This window comes from Pithys albifrons, chromosome Z, assembly GCF_047495875.1.
Source record: "Pithys albifrons albifrons isolate INPA30051 chromosome Z, PitAlb_v1, whole genome shotgun sequence".
In the NCBI taxonomy this organism is placed as follows: Eukaryota; Metazoa; Chordata; class Aves; order Passeriformes; family Thamnophilidae; genus Pithys; species Pithys albifrons.
This window is the reverse complement of record NC_092497.1, coordinates 48,414,240-48,427,061: the sequence shown is the minus strand read 5'-3', so window position 1 is coordinate 48,427,061 and position 12,822 is coordinate 48,414,240. Positions and strand designations below refer to the sequence as shown.

The 12,822-nt window shown below is 37.0% G+C and overlaps 1 protein-coding gene across 3 annotated transcripts in view; it reads left to right on the top strand.

The window, feature by feature from the left end:
- The window catches only part of SLC44A1 (solute carrier family 44 member 1), an 82,264-nt gene that overhangs the window by 37,794 nt on the left and 31,648 nt on the right, over positions 1-12,822 (top strand). For all 3 annotated transcript variants that reach the window (XM_071581459.1, XM_071581460.1, XM_071581458.1), the window contains exons 5-9: positions 1,589-1,682; positions 6,452-6,621; positions 8,433-8,522; positions 10,686-10,813; positions 11,814-12,000. In XM_071581459.1, coding sequence (XP_071437560.1) covers positions 1,589-1,682; positions 6,452-6,621; positions 8,433-8,522; positions 10,686-10,813; positions 11,814-12,000 — 669 coding nt within the window. The remainder of the gene's footprint in view (positions 1-1,588; positions 1,683-6,451; positions 6,622-8,432; positions 8,523-10,685; positions 10,814-11,813; positions 12,001-12,822) is intronic.

Genomic DNA, 12,822 nt, shown 5'->3' with positions numbered 1-12,822 from the left:
TAAATGCACTTGATCCAGAAGTTTTCATATCTACAAGAATAGATTAAAATTTTTTGAAGCAGTATAGAGCCTTTTATCCAAAAAGGACAAAATATCTTAGACACTACGTTTACAACTACAATGTAGGGTATGTTGTTTTGTCTGATGTCTGTTTATCTGATGCCATGTTTTCCACCTAAAGAAGTAGAGACATAAGGATTCATATAAACAGTATAATTGAAAATGTATTTGACATGTTTTACCTGATACCTTCTCTTTGCAGGAAATCTAGTTTTCTTCAATGGTGCATTTGGTGTTTTGGATAAGCTCTCAGAAAACTACTTTGTAATAGTGAGGTAGTGTTCCAGAGACTGCATGCAGCTCCTCTCTGTCTCCTCTTTCAGTCTGTAAATAGGTCTCTTCGTAGAGGTAAAAATATAGCAATGGTAAAAAAATTTCTGCAAATAATATTTTAGAATTTCTACAAATAACACTTCTGTTGGGTGTAACACAAGCAATCATAAAACTATTTCTCAAATGTCATAGTTTATTTTGGATAATAGTGTGTGTCTTTTATCCAAAGCTGGTTTGTAGAACTCTCTTCCACAGAGTATTCCTGAAGAGGAAACTTTCATAATGGAAAGAACTGAGTATTTATGTTGATGATTGAGATTAAGATAAGTCCTTAGTAAGATAAGTCTTTAGTTTGTTATAGAGGGGAAAGGGACACTAAAAACTATGTATTCACAGTACTTGAACTAGGAGGTAAGCAATATATTAGTAAACAAGCTTGGGAGGAAACTTCTCTTTGGATAGGCAGGTCATATCATTGAGAGCTTTCTTACCTCTGGAATTTCCGAGTTACCAATACTCCAATCTGATTCTTTATTCCCAGAAGCATTGGATCAGATCTCAAGTGTCTTGATTATAGATAAATGGAAAGAAATCTTTTCTAGGGTAAGGTACTTCCATTAGGCAAATGTCAGGCATAAAGGATAACTTAAATTATACTACAATTTTGTTGTAGGCAACTTGGTCTTTATTATGCTGTACCAATTTGTTTATGGAGAGAGTTCAGCTTTGTTACAAGATATCTTAATGCAGAGCTTCTAATATTTTTCAGCCAACTTTTTACTTCATCAGTTTGTGTTCTTTGTTTCTCTGTCTGAACTCTAAAGACCTGTTGTATTTTGAAAACTTAAAAAACCCCAAACCCACAAAAAACAACCCAAAGGCAAGATTATTTACTTTGTATCATGAATGTTATGTCATTCAGTGTTCATGCATTAAAAATTATCAAGAAAAGTGTGGTGGAATAGCAGAGGAGGGTGACTTTAAGATGCTTCTTAACTCCATTGTGCATTAGCCTTTTCCACTCAAATATGCAAACTTTTGAAAACCCAAATCTTGATGGACACTGTCACTCTGTTCCACTGAAAACTGTGAGAGTTTGATTGACCACTATATTACAGAAGGAACTGCAGCAAAACCTCATGGTAATAACATGAAGAGCTGCAGAATCAGGACCTGTATCTGTGTTAATGCCAAAGAATATGAATGCTTGATTTTTATTTTTTTCCCACGTCAATATTTTTTTCCTTTTCAACAGGATCCACTCTCTGTAGCTATGAACTACAGCCATCAGAATATACCACAGACCCAAGAGCTGCCCAGTTATGTCCCAAATATCCTGTTCCAGAGAGGTAATATTAACATCTTGTTTGATCGTGGTTGGAGGGAGTAGAGATTTGGTTTGATCCTGACAGTTATTAAGAAAATACACAGCATGCATTTATTATTGTTAGGTAGATGTTTTAGTATATTATTTTAAAGGCTGCGAAATTAACTCTCAAAGAAAAACCCAAACTATCCATGTATATGTTACTGAGAGTATTGAGCTGAAATTGTCACGTTCTCTTCTGTCTCATGTAACTGACACTGTACTGTATCAGCTGTTTTACTGCTTTTCACCCCATCTTTAGCCAGCTGCCTGTCAGCAATGCAAATCAGAGACAATTATGAAACACTTTTAGTGTTTGGGAGGAGAAAATATATACAGACACACAGCTCTCTGCAGCATTCATTTCTTATACTTTAGCCAGTCAGATGCAAATTGCTTCATTTTTTACTCTTTCAGTCCCCAAATGACTAATATGAGGATAGTCAAGTACCAAAAAAATGGCTGTATTTTATAAACAGATAATTTTGAGTTTTCTTGTTCTAAATATTATATTAAACTGCTTTTTGAAGTAGGATAAAAAAGTTTGTAGCTTAATACACTCTTCTAGCTGTGTTGGCTGGACTTGTGGAGATGAGTGTTGCTGAGAAAATAAGTGACCTGTTAGCTATTATGCATACACTTCTGTCAGTACTTCCACTAAGTCAAGAAGAACAATGTTGTGTTCTCTCCAAATTTAGCTTCTCAAACATACTCAGTAGTGCATTGTAACAGCAGAGTCTGTTCCTATGAATAGTCTTCTCTTATGATTTCAGGAAATGTCCTAATTGTTTCAGTTCTAAAAACTCTGACTTTAAGTTCTTCTTTTTTTCCATTATAGTGTCTCCACTTTATGTTGTGGTAACAGCTAGTAGTAGCTGGAATATTAACTTTTTTTTTTTACCTGTGCCCCATAGTAGGTTAATATTCGGTGCAGCAAACCAGCTGATATAGCAGTAATACAAAATTAAATAAAACTTCGTTGCCAGCTGGCATACTGAAAAGGCTTGTCAGACTTAATTTTTGCCAGAATTGTATTGACTTTTCTCATTGTGTGTTCCTATGTCGTTGAGTCTCAATGAATATAGCTTAGTTAGAAAACAGTAGGTTAGAACAATATGTCAGACCTCTAATGATACTATGTCAATTCCTCACAAAAACTACCTTAAGAGTTATTTTTAACAAGCTATTGTGTAAGTGGTGTATTTCCCGTTTTTACATGATATTAGTAAAATGGTACAATATGTTTGAGTATTTTCAAGATTGAAAAGTCTTAATTTAGTGCCCTAAGGCACAAAAGGCTAACATTGTATCTGTAAACCACTGCTTTTCAGTTTTTGATAATTAAATTATTTGAGTAAGTTAGTGTAATTTGGAGGAGAAATGAAATCCTGTTGACACAATGAGATGAAAATGCAATACATGAAAATGTAGAATGAGGCACTCAGGAAGAACTTACCTAGCACTCAGATTGGATCTGCATCCTGGTTTAACCCCAGCCGGCAACCAAGCACCATGCAGCCACTTAACTAACTCCCCCGTTGGTAAGATTGGGAAGGGAATTGAACAGGTGAAAGTGAGAAATCCCATGGGCCCACACACACAAACCAAGCAAAATACGGAATCAATTCACTGCTTCCCATGGGCAGGCACGTGTTCAGCCATCTCCAGGAGAGCAGGGCCCCATCACACATAATGGTTTCCTGGGAAGACAAGCACCATCAGGCCAAATGTCCCCCCTTTCCTCCTTCTTCTCACCACTTTAGATACTGGGCATGATGTCACGTGGTATGGAATATCCTTTTGGTCAGTTTTGGCCACCTGTCCTGGCTGTGTCTCCTCACACCCTCCCATGCACCCCCGACCTTCTCCCCAGAGTGGCAGTACAAAAAGCGGAAAAGGCCTTGGCTCTGTGTAAGCCCTATTCAACTATAACAAAACATCTCTGTATTATCAACCCTGTGTTCAGCACAAATCCAAAACATAGCTCCATGCTAGCCACTGGCAAGAAAGTTAAATTTACCCCAACTGAAACCAGCCCAAGCAGTCAAGAGTTATGAACCATCTGATTCCCATTATGTCCATGGGATGGAGGTGGCATATAGTATGAGAACTGTCGCTTGATGTTTTCTGTTTGATCACCATATTTCTTCACACTCTTCAGCTAAGGCTGTCAATGGACTCTTACCATCCAGCCTCAAGGCATTATGTCCAACTTTGACAGAGCTGTGCCGTCAGTGATACATTTTTCTCCCAGAAACTGTTGCCAGCCTATAGAGCATGACTTCATGTTTAGAGGATCCTGAGGGGAAACCTGTCCAGTACCTGCAGCACTTATCTGGCAACCAGCTGTGCTGGGCTGTGCCAAGGGGCTACCCTATAGGGATTATAAAGAGCAGCTAACTGTGGCATTCCAACCAGGCTTCCCTCAACACAGTTTGCTGCTTTTGCCCAGGAGTTAGGAGTGAGAGTTAAAAACTCTCTGGGATCCAATACTTGAATCATCAAATGGACCTCCTAATTTATTTGAATATTGCTTTAAAAATACAACTTCTGAGACCATTGTCTGCTGGCTTGAACTTTATTTGTTCTTGTTTACCAATAAGCATTGTGTTATTATTCTTAGAAATTTGTATTTCCTTTTCAGTAGGTAATAGACCAAGATATAATGAAGAGGCTTTATAATATATCATGGGTCACAGAGAACAGATCTATTATTGTATTTTTTATTAAGATACTTTACCTCTCATTCAGTCAGAATCACTGAAGCAGCTGCAGGTCTCAGAAGGTGGATTCTCAGGAGTCCCATTTACTCAAGAGAGCTTATAGAAACCACTGACCTAATTTTTTTATTATTATTAGTTGAAACAAAGTTTGCATTTAATTACTGCACAGGAAAATAGGTAATTTAAAATAATTAGTGAAATTGCTATAGGTTAAGGTATATTTGATGAGCAATTTCAAATTTGTGATGCAAAAAGCGTGCTTTCCTCTGTTGGAATATATTTTGAATGAGTATTTTAATCCAATTAGTTCTCTTTTCAAAATGGGATTTTTGTATTTGGATGTGGGAATGACACACTTTTGCCTACTCCCAGCTCAAAATTCCAGCTTTGTTGCTGGTAATGACAGCTTCTAAATGCACTAGGCTTCCTTCAAAATTGCAGCATGTGACAATTAAATAAACCTCTCAAATTTCAGTCTTTTACTGCATCTAGTGAGCTGCAGTATGCTGCATATTCCAAGATATAAGTTATGTTGTAAGAGGTTGAGAGGATACATGGGCCACCTTTTAAATAGAGCAGCCATAATTATGGGTTTAATTTATTTTGTAACAACTGCGACTATTCACAATTACTTCTTTTGCTGTACTTAACTGCTGTCTTCATTACTACCCAAAAATAGACCATGAATATGAGCATTTCCAAGTGCATTTACCTACTCAACATAATAGGTCTAGAACCATGAAATTGCAATAATCGGTGACTTTAAACAAAACCTAGGATCTATTAATTACTGAGATATGGCAGGTGATCATAATTTCTCCCAATTTCTTTACAGAATGACTATACCTGAATGGTTTTCAGCATGTCATACTTTTTGTCAAGAACCTCCCAGTGTATAGAAAAGATGTACCTAAGGCAGCTGTTTTACTCACTACATGTTTAAAATGATGGTTAGAATTTTGGAAAGGCATGTGCTTAAAAGAAAACAGTTATTGAGGACAGAAAATTGCTGGTTTATAGGTCATTACTGAAATAGAGAAACTGCAGAATATTATGTGCATTGCTGTGACAGTCCACTTAAATCTTTTAAGTAAGGAAAATTGGGCAGGATGAAACAAATACAGAGGTTAGAAAAGAAGACTGACCAAATATGAAAGATATTTCTTTTACTGGATCCAGATGCAGGAGGGAACATATAATTCATGTCTGACATGTAATTGGGAATTGATCAAGTGATGTAATAGGCCTCTTTGAGATCTGACATAGTTTATGAGAAAAAGAGACATATACTTACTAGGAAACATTCAAAAAATAAAATTATGCACTTTTAAAGTTTTTGCTCTCTTGATCTTTCTCTGATGGGCTTGATAAGAGGTTCTTCTGGGCATTCTGCACAGTTTAATGCATAGTCCCAGTTGATTTTTTTGGAGGATGCTTCCAAAACAGTTGAAAATAATACAGGCATCCTTGCATATTTTGCGTAATTTTAACAAAGTTAATGAAAATAAGCACTGTGATTGCAATCTTCAATGGGGAAAGACTAGGAATAAATACATTGGTTTTACTTGGCAGCAGTTGTAAATGCTGATGACCTTTAGCATAAACTTTATGCTTTCAAGAAGAGTATTGTTATTCTGTGATTTCTTTTGTTACAAATATGGGCCAGTATTCTAAAATGATTGAAAGGCATTGTTTCCGCTGCTGGTTCACCACCTGACACTTGAATGAAAGATGTTTAAGTGGAAATAGGAACATATATTTTCTGAGCCTTGTCATTTAAGGGTGGGAGGGTAATAATTTCCTATTGGAAGGTAAATTCCAGCCTCACAGGGTTATGTAAAAACTGCATCACTTCCCATTATGATCATCCTCATTCCAGCAGCACTTGTGCATTCAACACATGGTTTCTAGTTATGATGTTATGAGGGTAGAATGATTGCATCTATTCACCTTTCATTTGTGTGTTGATGTGGCATTTATATTAAGTAGGAGTAATTTTTTTTCTGATTTTTTTTTCTTGTGTCACCAGTGCACCTATTCCATTCTTCCATCGCTGTGCTCCTGTGAACATTTCCTGCTATGCCAAGTTTGCAGAGGCCCTGATCACCTTTGTCAGTGACAGTAGTGTCTTACACAGGCTGATTAGTGGAGTTATGACCAGCAAAGAGATTATAATGGGACTTTGCTTGTTATCACTAGGTAATTGTTTTTCTCATTATTAGACATTTCTTAGTGTACTGCATTAGGAGATTGTTAACATCCTCTAACCACAATATGAACAAAACCCATGTATAGTAGCAATGAGCCCTTAGAAATTATTCAGAATGCTTTTTTAAAATTTTGTTAGACAACTGGGTAACTTATTCCAAAACAATATACATATGCATTCCTCTTTTTATTTCTCTTCCACTGATTATGAGATGGAGGATGTGTGGCTGTTGATTAGCTAACATTAGTTTTGGTATGGTTGAGGGCATCCCCATTTTCCTAATTTTTATTATAATATTCCCCATTCCCATTTGCAATAGTCATCTTCTGCTAATCCAAGTCCAAATAAACTCTTTCCAAATAAAAGGGACAGGGTGAGAAATGCACAATAGCACACTCCTGTTGAATGTAGGAGATTTAGTTTGTTTTGTTTATCATGCTTGTGCAGGGATATGAAAACTTTCAGAGTGAAACAAGAAAGTTAGGTGCCCAGTTGTTGTATTGTATGTTACCTCCTTCTTCCCCTTCCCCCAAATGAAAAACTTCAGGCCTTTGAAAATCTCAGCCTTGTCTGAAGAGCTGTCAACTCCCAGCAGCACAGAGGTGCTGAATTGTTTCTATAGTTGTGAAATGCCTCTAGTCTATAGAGTGACTCTTGACACTGAACTGAAGTGTTCCTTTAATAAAGTCTTGTTGTTTGAGGTGAAATGTTACCCACCCACATAAATTGCTTTCCTAGTGAGTCTACTTGACTTATACCAAGTATGAAATCTGAAATACTAAAAGGAGAGGATCAAAATAGTAGCCATGTATATGAGCAGTGTGTGATTTAGAAAGATACATTGCAAAGCTGTACCAGATGTAGGAGTCCTTTGTTTTCAATCCACCTTTGTGGTTAAAAAAAAAAAAAAAAAGGAGAAGGGGAGGCAAAAAGGAAAATAAAAAGAAAAGAGGATGCTAGATAGTATTTAAAAAAAAAGACACACACACAAGACGATTGTGTGAGTTTTCAATTGTAACTGGAAAGATGCTTATTCTTCTGTCTTGATAGCTTCAGTATTTGATAATAATGGTAGAAAGACTGTTCAGAATCTGAAAGCTAGTGGCTGATTAGCAGTGTTACTGTTCAGTTAAGAGACAGAAGTTAATACAGAGTTTACATACAATTAATTTAAAAAATAGTTTTCATAACTTCACAGTTAAACAGAATTTATTTATTTTAAAACTATGGGTTCGATTGTGATTGAGAAAGCCAGGTGCCAGTGGCTTTCATGTAACTACTGAATACAAACGTGTATGTAAAAATGAATATTCATTTACACACACACCACTTGCTTAACCTTAGTTGGCTGTAGTTAATTTTTTATCCATGACTGGTATAACATTTTGACATACACAGGCATCATATTAGCTGCACTTGTTTCCCAAGTGTATTTGAATGCAAATTCTGCTCTGGTCCTCAGGAGGTGTGCTCATGTTGGCAGGCTCAAAGTACTATCATGTCTTGCTGTCTAGTCATTGTCTAAGTGCATCTCTGTCTGTATGCATGCATTATGTCTTGTATTTAATGTGTCATGCAAATGTATTTATGCTCTCTGTTTTAAACAACAGTATCAAAGCAGAAATTGTAGAGGTGGCTAATTTTCTTAATTACCTGTTCAATGAGTTTGGAAGCCTCAGAAAGGAAATCTTGCTATAAAAATTCTGTTGGAAGGCAATTATCTTAATGTAGTGGGAAGATTAGGAAGGCTGTTTCTACTTGAAGCAATTACTTTGCTTATTTTATTTGTCTTCTTTTGCAGTGTTGTCCATGATTTTGATGGTTATAATAAGGTACATTTCAAGAGTACTTGTCTGGATTTTAACAATTCTTGTCATTCTGGGATCACTTGGTAAGTCTTTTTGTCTCCAAGTTTCTGAGTGGCCAGTTCTAATCTCTATGCTCTGTGTCTTCAGGCCAACTACTTTCTGCACAGCTCTTGGACCATGCACTTCCCTTCAGCTTTTGATTGAGTCCCATTCAAGATACATATCAAAAATGCCACCTTAGTAGTTGCAGTCCTCTCTCAGAGAGTACATTTCTTCTTGGATATTTGCACACCCTGCTTGGCAGGCAAGCTTTATGTCAGCCTAGCTCACTAGAGCCCAGGTAGTCAGCGTGGCATATTCCTCAGACCACTTGTAGCACAGTCCTAAGTGTTGCCTTCTTCCTAACCTGCCTTCCATATGTCAGCACAGAGGCTAATCCAAGTGTGCCTGGTGGCACATCCACTTGATGGGTGGTGTATTCAGGCATGCAGGAATCAAAGGGTAAGTATTGTTTATGCAGTCTGGTGTTTACAACCCTGGCATGTTCATCAACCCCTTCAGTCCTCTGAGTAGCTCTTTAAGATCTGTTCTTGAAGAGAAAAAGCAGAGGAGCCCTGCTTGTCGCTTTCCTAGCCTGGCTCCTGGAAGCGGAAACCTCTCCACCGTATCGGTGGGTTATTTTTAATCCGCTGATAGCATTTCTAATCAAATTCTTCTATTTTCATATGACTCAGGAAGACCTGTGTGATGTATGTCATGTGTGAAATGAAACCAGCCATGCTGTATTGGAAATGGCCAAAGATTCTCTTCCAAAATTATGTAGTTTGCATGAAAATAGCTTTGTTTTATCACACTAACTTTTTCATTTGTAAAACTAAGGTTTCCTCTTACTGTTTCTTAGTAGTTAAGCCAAAATGTATGGGTAGATGACTGTAGGGAAGGAAAAAAAATAGAATAATCATATTAGGAAGCACTAGCAATTTAATTCTTGCAATTCATGACTGCAAGGGATGGGAAAAAAATCAGCAGACCATCTATATTTTTTCAGGATCAGTTTGTTTTTCTCCTTATTGGTCTCAGGGTCTGTGACCACAGAAAAGGAAAAAAAGTAGATATTTTTTTTCATTTATATTCTCTTTAGAAGCTGAGCAACTATGTTGAATGACTCATCTTATTAGCATATGTTACTGTGTTCTAAGAAGTTTCATCCATTTCACAAACTAAATAAAGAACCACTCATTTGTGAGAAACACTGCTTATTCTGTCTTCACTGTTTGTTTAGGAGATGCCAGAAGAGCATTCTTCATTTTAGACCTGAACAGAGTGCCTTCAGCATAAACTTGTGATCACAAAATTGCAGAATATGTAAGGTTGGAAGGGACCACAGAGGCTCATCTGGTCCAACCTCCCTGCTAAGATTATGCATTTGATTCAGAAAATAACATCAGAACAGAGAAGAACAGTCAAAAGGGAAAGCAAGTGTATTGGAGGAGAGAGGTTATATCCCCGAAGGGCTGGAGACCTGTCTTTTAGAAAAGTTCTGTCTTGGAAGACAGCTAGAATAGGAGAAAGGTATTCTGGCCATAGGGCTAGGATTTTGTAACAGGGGGTAGAAGATAGTACCTCACTTACTATTAGCCTCCTTCTGCCTTTCGTTGATGTTTTTCCAAGTGCCTGAGACATTGTCTGAAGCAAATGTAGCTGCATATCATTAACCTGAGGTGCTCTTCCAGTATAACGCTGCTGGTCCTTCCTGTTTATATTAGTCTTCCCGTGAATTGTAGACTCCTTTTTTCCTTGTTATTTCATATTCTTATTCAGAGGTCGCTCTGTTTCCCCTCCTAAATTCTTACTCCCTGCTTTATTATATACATACGTACATCCTACCATATAACTCTATCTTATGGGAGCTGTGTTTTTCACTGTTAGGGCTGCCCATGAACTAGTCCTATCATGCACTTCACTCTAAAACACAGTCAAGGTTTTGCAAGTCTCTAAGGGGTTGTAGTGGAGTGAGACTGTGAAAAGAGTATGTTCACCTGAGAGGAGGGCAACAGAGAAAAATTGAGCACTTCTCCCTCCTCTGAAGTTCCTGTTGCGTTGAGAATCAGAGCTCTTGATTATTCTCTGCCAGACTAGACTTACAAGAAGGAGCTGTTTAATTTCTTTGGGACTAACTAGTATGACTATGTCACACAGAGGAGGTATCATTCATTTACCCTTTTTGTTTTCTCATTAAAACATAGGTGGTACAGGAGTCCTGTGGTGGCTGTACGCTAAGCAACGAATATCTGCCAGTGCTCTTGAGACTCAAATAGCCAAAGACAATCTCCAGGCTCTCTTGATCTATGCCATTGCAGCTACAGTCTTCACGGTATGCTTTGCTAATGACTATTACTTTCTTGTTCTGTCTTCCTGGTGGTCTCTAATTTTTTTTTTTCAGGTGAAAAGTTTGTATTGCAGACATTTTTGAACAGTTTATTTCTGCCACAAGTTCTGTGGCAGTGATTTTTAAAATTTTGTTAATTTATTTTTTTTAACTTTCAGGAACTGTTCTGTAATATCTGATTTTGAGTCAGGAGAGACCTTCTAACCCTGAAGCTACTTTTCTCTATTGTCAAATGTCAACAGGGACTTCCAAGAATAGGTACAATATTGGACTGCCAATCCAAAAAGATTTTTCTTAGGTTCCCAGTTCAGAGGTTCTTAGTCATTTCAGTGTATCTAAAAGTCTCCCACTTCTGGACCCAGTTGTTCTTAAATTTCTTTCATTTACAGAAGGATCATTTTGAACTGAAATACTGACACTGATTATTGAACCCATTTATCTTCTTTGGGGTTTACTTTCGATTTCAGAGTCACTGATTTTACTTCTAAAAATTGCCCATGTTTTACTAACTTCCCAGGAATTGTAGACTCCCTCTTTTGCTCTTCTTGTTGTTTCACATCCTAATCCAAAGGTCCCTCTTTGTTCCCCCTCCTGAATTCTTACTCCCTGCATTGTAGATACATACATACTAAAAGACCACCACATCATAGTTAGATATAAATGTTTAATTGTATTCTTTGTTAAAACTTGCCAATTTCACCAGTTTGTTAAACATAATGGAGAATAGAATCTGGTCTAATCTTATCAGCCTAAGGCTAATGATGATTCTAAATACATGATTACAAGACTGGAATTCCACAGAAGTATAATTTGGAAAATAATTTATCACCAGATGAAGCTAATGAAGGTTTTAGATTTTGTTCTGGTGATCTTATAAATATTGTACATGTTAAATTTAATGTGTTTGAATATCCTAGCTCTGTGAAATAATAACTTACTTCTTTTTCAGTTCCCTAAAATGTGATTTGGAATCTTCTCCCTCTAGGTTATCTTGTTCTTGATCATGTTAATTATGCGGAAAAGAGTAGCTCTCACTATTGCCTTGTTCCACGTGGCCGGCAAAGTCTTTATTCACCTGCCACTTCTAGTCTTCCAGCCATTTTGGACGTTCTTTGTGCTTATCCTCTTCTGGACATACTGGATCACAGTCCTTCTTTTTCTTGGTACTTCAGGTAAGCAGCTATCACTTATTTTAAATAAACTTCAGTTAAGTTTTGTATGGTTTAAAGCAGAATTGGCTAAAAAGCATGTGGGAACCTCTAAGACAAAAGCCCGCCTGTAATGCTTTTGTTCTTGTCTGCTTCAGTGACTTCAAAACACTTGCTTCAGCTGTTATTGTGCATTTGAGTCTGCATTCCCAGCATTTTACTTTGTGTCTTAGGTTGGCTTTTAAATGTGATGCAAGTTGGCATGTTGCAAACCACAAGTCTCTGTTAATGCAACGGCTATAACAATTTTTTTCAGTAATTCCCACTAATTTTACACAAGCAAGTTAAAAATAGTGTAATCTTGCAGCTGTTGTCACAAAGTATTGTATTGTAGCCACACAGATGAAGACATAGTAATGAAAGGACTGTTCCACACAGTTACTGTCTCCCACAATGTAAATATAGTAGAATTCATTTTCAGTTGTTTGTAACTTAGGTGATCATTCTTCTTCCAGAATTATTAGGGAGGATTTTTCTGCTGTTCATACACTGTATTCTGAAAGCAGCCAAAGTATTCTTAACTTGTGCCTGCTGTGAAGACCATAGAAGATGAAAGCTCTCTGTTCAGAGTCTGACAAGAGCTTCTAGAATTAGTCAGTCCTATAGGTCAAAATCTTGGTTCAGCAAAGAAACTTAGCAGATGCTTTTTGAAATGGGAGATGTCTGTGTTATTTTGCAGTAATGTTGTAGGCAATAGAGACCATCCTTCATTATTCAAATCTTAGAATTTTGAAATGTGTTGTTTACTACCAATCCAAAAGTAGCAGTGTTTCTGGTCACAAAGCT